The sequence below is a fragment of the Erythranthe guttata genome, chromosome 4, assembly GCF_056151865.1.
Source record: "Erythranthe guttata isolate IM_541 chromosome 4, IM_541, whole genome shotgun sequence".
Lineage (NCBI taxonomy): Eukaryota > Viridiplantae > Streptophyta > Magnoliopsida > Lamiales > Phrymaceae > Erythranthe > Erythranthe guttata.
The window spans coordinates 20,440,044-20,450,276 of NC_142536.1; the positions used below are offsets into that span (position 1 = coordinate 20,440,044).

Sequence of the window (10,233 nt, forward strand, 5' to 3'; positions counted from 1 at the left end):
CCAATTGTGTCAATGCCTATTCCCTGAACTAAAAGAAAATTCCGTGAAAATACACTATAAGAGGTTGGTGTAAAACGAAAACAAACCTCACAAGATTTTTGATAATTACAAATAGATCGGGATTCTCTAAACTAAATTCATTTTTCATATGATTAAAATTTTCATCCCAACTTTTGGAATTCTGATTCCGTTTCAGAGATTTTTTGTGTTGAAAACTGAATCAAACATTGGATTTCAATTTATGATCAAATTTTAAATTTCGACCGATTCCACCGGTTTATTCGAAAACTACATTAAAAAAATCTATATATAATATATAAAAAAATATGTAGTCTCAATCAATAACATGACAATTTTTGCTAATATATAATATAAATAAGATGAATATTTTCTTGACAATTACAAAATCTAACATGTAGGGATATATAAAGGATCGAATGAAAAAAAATAAAAAAAATACACCTAATTATATATACTAAATTGAATTAGATCTAGTGAATGTAAGACAATGAAGATAAGATGTAAATACTATTGGGATACCACCAATTGAAGATGATTATCATGATGAGGTGTAATTACTGCAGGTATGCTTCGTTATCTTGAATACGGTCGAAAATGGCGTTGGCTTCGATATGGTCGAATAATAACCTGACTAACATGTTCCGACTCCACGCGCGCACGCAGCTTTGGCACCCACTATGGAGTAAAACCATCATAATAACTTTTTCGACGATCAGAATAAAACAAACCGTGGCCATAACAACTGCAGCGACATCCATAGGAAGAACCTCCGGTTTTTTAAATTTTTTTACGAGAAAAGTCATAGAGCAAGCGAGAAATATCGACCCGATGAAAACCACAATCCGGATGTCCATATAAATGTAATACTCGTTCATCAACTCTTTTTCTGTATCTGAATCTGCAGTACGTACACATAAAACATCAAATTTATATATGCATATTATTGTAGTGTACGTACTGGACTTGGTGCATGCATGCATGCATGCATGTTTAACTCACCAATATTAATCACCACTGAGTTTGCTCTATTTGCTGTTGAGGTTTCTGTGTACGAATGAAGAATATATTAAGTAATGGTAAATGGTATATAGCTAGCTAGTCATGAGTTATAACTAGTAGATATAGTTAAATTGAATTAATTACCGTGAGACAAGCGATGTCGTCTAGTTTGGAGAATATCATCGCGATAGACAGTGCCGTATAATAAGTTTACGAGTGTGTTCCGACTCCATGCGCTCAAGATATCAAAACGTCCAATATGTAGCAAATACGTAAAATAAGCTTTTCCGACTCCCTGAATAACACTAATCGTGGCCAACACGGTTCCGAGGGCAAGCACATAAGCATATAGTTTGTTGAATAATATTAGTCCATACACCGAAGTCGAAATAACTAGCATTGAGATCAAAAATTCCCAAAACATGCCATACAGCATATGCCAATTCTCTTTCATTAACTTCCCTTTAGCTTTTGAATCTGCACCATCAACATAAATACCTTTCAATAATTAATTATTAATCATCTTTTAATTTAATTTAATTAATTATCGATTAACGACTTACCAGTCACAAGCGAGGAGGAGATTGGCCTTGTTATTGTAAGGTTCTGGTTTCCTGCCATTGTGTGTGCAGTACTGCGTATATATATATATATATAGCTTCATTCAAGAACCTCCACCGCCTCTTTTACTATTATTCTAAGGTTCAAGTCCCGACACCAAGGCAAGCCTATCTGATGTTTTCCTCAGCCTCTTGTCTGCTTCACGTTTTCTTCGTCCTACGTGTTGCGTCTCCCTCTGTCCTCATCACCCCTACCCGCCCCTTCGTAAACCCAGAGGCATGAAAAATAAAGTCCTTATCATAAAATGAACCAAAACAGCTGAAGATAAAAGAAATGCAAAAAAGAAAAAAGCAATCCTTATGGCCATAGAGCAAACACACCCTCTCCACATCTACCGTACACATATTCCACCATGTCCGTATGGTCATTATTCGGAAGAAATTTTCTGAATATTATAAAACATATGAACATGTAGTCGGGAAAATTAGGAAAAATATTATCCAACATGCAGATTCTCTTATATTAACGGCCCTTCTTACCAAAGTACACAATTAGTAGGTTTACGAAGAAACTCTCGATCAGAATGACCCTTCTTCGAATTGAATGTTAACACACAAATAAATAAAGGGTTTCGCCAAAACAGGCAACACTTTGCTGTGGAAGACATGTAGCCACAAAAGATATATGCGTGACTTTCTATATGACCGATTTTCGGAGTGGTCTACTTTTGGATGCGTGTTTTGGCCGATTAATCTGTTGGGTTTGGGAATAAAATAAACATTTAAAAGAGAATCAATAGGCCACCATGTTCAATGAAATAGTCCTGTATGCCACAAATTAACGAGAAAACCAACCGAATCAAAATGCAGCAATGTCTAAAGAGGAAAACTCAACTCTACAATAGAAATTTCACAGAAGTCGTAAAATGATATAGAGCAGGTTCCGATGCAATTGGAGTTGTAAACAAAATCTGTTTTCAACATTAATGAAATTGAGAACTTCTACTGTAACGAAAAATTTAGAGAACGAGTGGTCGGGGTTCGGAAAACTGATAATTCAGAGATAGAGAATGGATGCTGTCTCGAATTGTACCAAATCCATATAAAAAATAAAAGATAAATACTACAAAGTTTCTACGAGCAACAAAACAACGGGATGCTACATATTGGATTCCTAAATGCCTCAACCAATTACCCCATGTTATTAAGATGCAATGAAATGATTATACAAAGCTTTACAGCAGATATCATAAAATTCCTGAAATAGACAATTAATATGTTAATTGTATTTTATCTTATACCTCTTAAGCCCATCGAATCCATCAATGGCATCGGTAGAGCTCAACGCCTCAGTGGTGTGCCTTTCTCTCTCTCTCCCCTCTCCCCTCTGATTTCGAATCGCATTTGGCGAGGGCAGTGGCACGTTGTAGGGACTGGAGGAGGCGAATTTAGGGTCCCGTCGCAGCAGCAAGTGCAGCTCCGGCATCGGCAGCAGCTGTGGTGACGGCGACCTCTTGCGAAAAAATTCATTCTCATCGAGCATTAATTGGAATTTCTCCAAACCTATTGCGAAAAAATTCTTAGTCATAATAATCTCAATCTTAACCTGGCCAAAAAAAAAAAAAAAACATAATCAAAAAACCAAATTCATAAATCCATATTCGAAACATGGAAATGAAGGCCAAGTTTGAAAAGATGAAAACCCCACATCTCTTGCCAAAAAAAAAAAAAATAGAATCAAAACAGAGAGGAACTACAAATTAGCTAAATTGTCCGATAAGATTGGATGAAAAGAAAAGAAATAAATAAGCGCGCGCACCTTGCCGGAGAGAAACGAGGAGTTCAGAGGTAAAGCAGATGAAGCCATCGGATGTTGTGTGAGCACAGAAGGTCGATGTGGAAAGAGAAGCAGAATGGGGCCTGTGCAATTATCTTTCTCATGTAAATGTCTCTCTTAAACTTCTTCACCCTTTTGGTGGTGGAGATTATTTCTTAATGCGGTTAGTGTCATGTCTGCTGCCACACGGTATGAAATTATCACCTTGGAACTTGCGCTTACGGGTATGGATGGAGTGACCGACGGCCGACAATATTACAAAAAGAAGAGGACGTGGCGTGCTTACGTCAAACAAACATACGTGGCAAAGATGTGAGAAGCTGCTGGTGGTGGAGACAGAAATTGTTGGCCGCCGATCACCGAGCAGTGAGAAGTCTGTAAAACGTCGTCGTATTTCAGGCAACGGTTTGACAAAAAAATAAGCCCTGCTGGCAGACTCCGGCGGGCATCGAACGAAGCGACGGCGGCCGTCGGTGGCATTGCGGCGGCTGACGGCGAAGAATTTGAGGCGGTGGCCGAATTTGGAGAGGAAAGAAGAGGGTCAACAATAGTAGGCGAGAGAGAAAAGAGGAGAAAGTGAGAGGGTTGATGTAAACGACGCCGTTTCGCACGAAGCTGAATAAAAAAAAATCAAAAATCAAGCACACATGTCACGGTCGAGCTGCTCCAAAAGTAAATGGAAAACAAAATAATGTGAGAATCTGATTGGAGGGAGCGAACCGAACGACAGCGTTTAGACATCAAATGGGCCAAAAAAAAAGCAGAAAGAAAAGGCTGCAAAAATAAAGGGCCGATCCCCATATATATATACTTAATATATATATATATATATATATATATATATATATATATATATATATATTGGCACATATTTTTCCTTTTGGTACGTATTTATATTTAATTATCAAAAAAACAATTTTAATTTATGCATGATAATAATATCAATTCTTACCATATAAAATAGTGAAATATGTGTTGTACCTTTCCAAAAAAAATTAATTGCCATGCCATACATGCATGCGTAAAATTAAGAAACTACGTACCAAATATAATTCACGTAGAATAATTGTGGTTGTTGGAAATAGAATCTATGCCAAAAAGGAAACAAAAATTCGAAAGCAGAATCTACTACTCAAGTTGATGGTTCTCATTCCAAAAATATTGGTCATGCTGCCTAAGATACAAAATCATACCTAAAAATAGATAATCAAAATTCGTCTATATATACACTGAATTACTATCATCAATCAAATTAAATACGCACTAAAAAAAAGTAGAAAATATCGAAAAAAAAAAAGGAGGAGTAAAGATCGATCGAAGAGATGGCGGGAGAGGGACGAGACGAAGAAGCGGGTTGGGAGCGTCCACATATGGTTGAAATGGCGGGTTGGGAGCGTCCACATATGGTTGAAATGGCGAGTTGGGAGCATCCACATATGGTTGAAATGGCGGGTTGGGAGCATCCACATATGGTTGAAGAGATGGCGGGAGAGGGAGATGAAGAAGCTGGTGGGGAGCGTACACAGATGGCTGAAGAGACAACGGGAGAGGGAGATGAAGAAGCTGGTTGGGAGCGTCCACAGATGGTTGCCGGAGCACAAGTCGGAGGACGAGCCATGTTCTTACTTAGTTTGTTGCAGGTAATTACTTATCAAAAATAAAATAAAAAATTCCATCGATATATATTTATATTCAATAATTTTGTAAAAAAAAAATATTTATTATTTATTAAATCATCAGGTGATTGTGGCATGTGTGACAATGGGTGTGGAGATCTTATTGGTAATGGGAGTAGGTGGGGCAAAGCATCGAACAAGTTTGTTGTGGGTGGCGCCGTTCACATCAACTATCTCGGTGTTTTTGGTTTTGTGTCGTTATCGAGTTGACAATAACCCGATGATGACGTGGTTTGGTTATGCTATGACGGTTGGCTTCTCTGTGCTGCACATAGTAAGCAGCACGTTCCACTTGCTGAACGCGCTCAACAGTTGGAAATTGAAGAATTTTTTAATCAACTATCCGCTTATTTACGCCGTATGCGTCTTGGTTTCTGTCATTATCAACCTTTCTTGTTTGGTAGAACGCGGCTAGGATTATTAACTCAACGATCGGCCATCGGCATGTTGTTATGCGTGCTACCGTTTTTTTTCGTTTTCAGTACTTTTCAATTTCGTTTATGTTTTTCTCTTGATTGAGTTTTAGTTTCATATTTTTTCTCTTGATTGAATTTAAGTCTTTTATTTTTCTCTTGATTGAATTTTGGTCTTATTTTTCTCTCGATTAAATTTTAGTCTTACATTCCATCTAATTTATTTACGCCTTTCCATGTATTATGAGAAATTAAATAAACTTTTTCCAATATAATTACATCTACACACAATATAAATCGATCGATATATACTTTCTCTCTCTTATGATAATGTGGAAATACTTATTTTGCACATATTTAACACTCAATTTAATTTAAAAAATATATAATAAAAGGGACTCACATTCTTGGTTGCATATATAAATTAAAAGATATTACATATAAAAAGGGATATTTTTTTTTTTTTTTTTATATGCATTAAGCTAAGTTCCAAGAATGGATTTGTACTTGTGCTGCTATTACATACAACCAGAAAAGTTCACAGCAACAATTGCTTATCTACTAACCAAACAAGCCCTTAGCGGAAAGCATGGTCATAATCATGGTAGCGGAAAGTTTTGTAGATGAAGTGCGACAGCCATTTCGAAGCCACAAAACACAACACAGCCGCCGAAAACAGAGCGTATCTTGCAGCAACAGAGATAACACCCTGTTTGGCAGCTGCAACTATTCCAATTGCAAAAACTGAAAAAACTTGCAGCACAATCTCAAGCACGTTGAGACGTTTATGTGCAACACTGCAGCTGCTACAATTCACCGTATGCGACCAGTACCTAACAACATTTCAAAAAAATCGAAAAAATTATATTTCATCTTTTTTTTTATCCATAGTTTCTTGAATTCTAGCACAACAAGTGATTTTAGGTGTTTTATACGATGGGATTTTATTTACGTACCTGTCAAATGGCTGCTCTCTATGAGGAGTGGGGGGTAATAGTCCGGTAAATTTAGTTCCCCAATCAACTTTAGTACCTCCGTATTTATTTAACCACCTTCTAAAGGCTAAAACGAGTGCATCTGCCTTCGTTGGGACAAAGCAAGATTTCTGCCAGTTGATAGACCCAACTTCCATCAGCTTCCGTTCCTAAAAAGAGAAATAATTTTTTAAATACCTGAATTTCGTACACATCTATTGAAAGCACAATATGTAAAGTTATGTAACAATAAAAAAATAATGAGCTTTAAGTTCACCTCTACGTGAAGAAGATAGAGATCGGAATCAAGAATCAAGTTCTGTCCAATATGAAATATCCAACGTGGAAAAATCCGTTCAATCCAGACAGCAAAGTTTCTAGGCGAAACAAAGATCAATCTGCTATTACCAGGACTAACTGGAACACAGTAGAAAATAAGAAGCGCTCTTTTCTGGGGTGGAATAGGTGATACTACCTCCTGCACGAGAGAAAATATTTACTGCTCGATAGAATGCAAATGAACTTCCAAAATGTTTTTTTCTTACACGATTAAAACTATTACATCTTTGGTTCCAGACGATGATGTTTTTTTCACGGTTAGAGCCCCACCTGGACTGAAAAAGCCATAGTAGAGACAAGGTGGAATGAAATAGTTGTCCCCGAAAACTTGCTTTGCAGTGAAGCCATTTATATCTACTTTCTGAATATTTATTTCGAGGGGTCTGCCTCCTTCTCTATCGGCCTTCAAAGTGCAGGATATTTGCTGTTAGCTATGGGAGTTTAATCGTTTATAAAAGAAAATATGTTAGAAGCAAGCCTTGCATAGATTTACTTATCTCTCTGGCGTTTTTCCAGCGCTCATTATGCCGTAATGTGCATATGGGACATGAGCAGGGTCCATAAGATTTTCAATCAGAATTTCGTACTTGAAAAAAGTCAATATATATATAGCAATTAACTCTAGTATTAGAAAACAAAGCCCTATTTTTGGAAGTCTGAACATGAGACGAGAGTGATAAACATGGGACAGAGCTAGTAGTATTTATAATCATTGATGTCATGATTAATTGATCGCAACTAACGAAACCTTCGGTTAAGATAATAAACAGTACGTATTCCATTTTGTGACAAAATCAGGGTCATTCTTTCGCTTTTTTTCCCGGGACTTTTTTGTTATAATTCTCTTGTTCACATAATCATTAGGTACCATGCAAAGAAAATCAGAAGGTGAGCATATTATCCGGAAAGATTATGATACCCGTAAGGTATGTCCCTGGCTATCATCGAATTGGTGTATGTTGGGTCGTCAAGTTCTGGTATGTAATGAGGCTTTTTCTTCGATAATATATCTTTGTACTGTGGGTCCGAATTTGGCCAGAACCAAAGAATGCCATTTTGCACACAAGTTGGATAAACAGCTACACAAGCTTTCTTGGAAGTGTGAATCTGCACGAGTGGAAATATACTTTCAGTCTTCGATATTTGTGTACATCAAAATCCCAGAAATTCTAACTACAATGTTCACACAAAAGCAGAGAGTTAACACATCAACACCATCTTTAACTTCCGATAACAAGGCTTCAATTATTTTTCGCACTCCTAAACTATCACGTAAATGTGGTCAACGAACAATTCCGGCAAAAAGTCTTCAAATTTAAATGGCAACAGAGCTTCAAAATCTTTCGGTACTTGTTTATTTTCACCATTAATCTCATATTCACACTATCACACCATAAGTAACAAAAAATGTGTAAATATCATTTGCTGCAGCAAAATAAATTACAAAGCACCAAATCAACAAGGGAGGGAATAAAAGATCGAGATAGTTAATTACCGGAGGGCCGTCACGGGGTGCTTGAGGAATGAGTTTGCAGTCGCCGGCGCCACCAAAACACCAACCATGGTAGACGCACTGCAACCTGCCCCATTGATCAATCCTCCCTTCAGAAAGTGGAGCCAATCTGTGAGGGAAACTATCATCAAACACCTTCCATGCATCCTCATTTCTATCCCACCAAATCACTATATCCATTCCCATTACTTTCTTCCCATGTGGCCTTCTCTTGTCCAGATCACACATCGGCACCACTGGGTACCAATTCGCGTACCAATCAAACTTCTCTTCATTATTTTCCGAATCGATTTCTTGATCAGGCGATGACGATTCTTCCTCAGTTGATGATGGGGCGGCGGTTGGAGAAATAGCTGTGAACACCTTGAAATTCGCTTTCTTGCTGCGAATTTTGGAGAGAGGCGTCGTAATTTGCTGAATTGACGGAATGTGGAAATAGGGTTTTTCGGAAATGGTTCTGGGAAGTTTTGTTGAGATCGGCGGGGGGTGAAAAGATGGGAAAGATGAAGCTCTGAGAGCTTCCATACTAAGTACTAATTAAGATCACAAAAGTTGATGTTCAAAGGGGAATTAATTAATTAGTTGCAGAAGTAGTAAATTATTGGAGATAGGATAGAAGAGGTTTAGAGTGAGATCAAGACTGTGGCTTGAAATACTCTACCAACGCATGTATGTTTCATCTCTGTACAACAAAGGTTAATATAGTGTGACACATGTATTTAAAAAAAAAAGAAATAGAAAAAAGAAAGCATAAGGTCCAACAAATCAGATAACAAAAACAAACTAATGGTTCAATTAAGAAACATAAATGAAAACACGTCAGTTGTAATGAATGCTTCATATAAAAACTAGATTACATAAATTAAAAACGGAAATGAAGGGGAAATAAAAAAGGCGGATCCGATCCGATCCGATCAAAAGGTGGAGCAGAATTCCGTAACCAAAACACAAAAGAAAAGAGTCGAAAACACAAACGGATGAGACGAAGAAACTGCCCCGCCAAACTCCCAGCCATTGGCTGCCTTGAGAAAATTGAATATGCTCGAGCGAATAGCAAACTCAGCACCTCCCACGATGTGGGAGAGTGCCAAATTCGCTCCCCTTCCTCTTCAAAATAGTAATATGGGCCATAGTTTAACAAATTTGTGTACTTCTTAAACACTTCCACAACTGAGTACATGGAAGTTATTTGTGGAATCCTTTCCACTTATGTGATATATCTCCACAACCAGTGTAACAACTGCAACAATAACCTAGACAATACCAAACACCTTTATTTAATAACAATTTTCGAAAACTTTGGAAGTGAAATTGGAAACTAATCTTTAGAATCGGAATTCATTTCTCTCTCCTGTTTCCAGAACCGTGGAGGTCATCGGCGGCGGATCCGTGGAGGTTTCCAGGTCAATTGAGAGATTTTGGTGGTGAGAGGTTTTTCATTTCGTGCATAAAAAAGTCTTAAGGAATAATACTAGTAATTAATATTACTGAAATTAAAAAAAAACAAAAAATTTAAATAAGTAGGGTTTTATCTAGAGTTATTCATGCATTATACATTTACAGGATGATATATAGCAAAAAATGAGGAAATTTAATTGAAAGTTGTATTGATTAATGATTCCATCTAATTAATTTAGGTCTTTCTATTATGAGAAATTAAATAAACTTTCTCCAACCATTATAATTACATCTACACACAATATAAATCGATCGATAAGTATATAAAATAAATAATATAGACGTGACAAAATAAATCCATACGACGTATAAAATAAACTATATACAAATAATAACAAGTACTTAAGAAATTAAACAAAAATATTGGAGCAGTCCCATTACAATGGATATAATATGTATTAACACCATGCGTAATTAATTAATTAATTGCAGGAAAATCATTT

General features: G+C 36.8%; 3 protein-coding genes across 3 annotated transcripts; all 3 read right to left on the reverse strand.

Annotated features, from left to right (window-relative positions):
* Window positions 1–342: 342 nt before the first annotated feature.
* Window positions 343–1,712, reverse strand: LOC105955938 (uncharacterized). Its single transcript, XM_088817383.1, has 4 exons — window positions 1,584–1,712; window positions 1,165–1,497; window positions 1,021–1,065; window positions 343–919 (listed from the first exon to the last, which is right to left on the reverse strand). The coding sequence occupies exons 1-4, from the start codon at window positions 1,639–1,641 to the stop codon at window positions 576–578; spliced, it is 780 nt and encodes a 259-aa protein (XP_088673509.1). The 5' UTR covers window positions 1,642–1,712; the 3' UTR covers window positions 343–575.
* Window positions 1,713–1,855: 143 nt separating this feature from the next.
* On the reverse strand, window positions 1,856–3,518 carry LOC105965794 (uncharacterized). Its single transcript, XM_088817384.1, has 3 exons — window positions 3,400–3,518; window positions 2,882–3,186; window positions 1,856–2,334 (listed from the first exon to the last, which is right to left on the reverse strand). The coding sequence occupies exons 1-3, from the start codon at window positions 3,445–3,447 to the stop codon at window positions 2,160–2,162; spliced, it is 528 nt and encodes a 175-aa protein (XP_088673510.1). The 5' UTR covers window positions 3,448–3,518; the 3' UTR covers window positions 1,856–2,159.
* A 2,356-nt stretch (window positions 3,519–5,874) lies between these two features.
* On the reverse strand, window positions 5,875–9,024 carry LOC105955916 (flavonoid 8-hydroxylase 2, chloroplastic). Its single transcript, XM_088817388.1, has 7 exons — window positions 8,315–9,024; window positions 7,736–7,926; window positions 7,317–7,403; window positions 7,043–7,229; window positions 6,758–6,958; window positions 6,463–6,650; window positions 5,875–6,339 (listed from the first exon to the last, which is right to left on the reverse strand). The coding sequence occupies exons 1-7, from the start codon at window positions 8,855–8,857 to the stop codon at window positions 6,084–6,086; spliced, it is 1,653 nt and encodes a 550-aa protein (XP_088673514.1). The 5' UTR covers window positions 8,858–9,024; the 3' UTR covers window positions 5,875–6,083.
* Window positions 9,025–10,233: the final 1,209 nt, after the last annotated feature.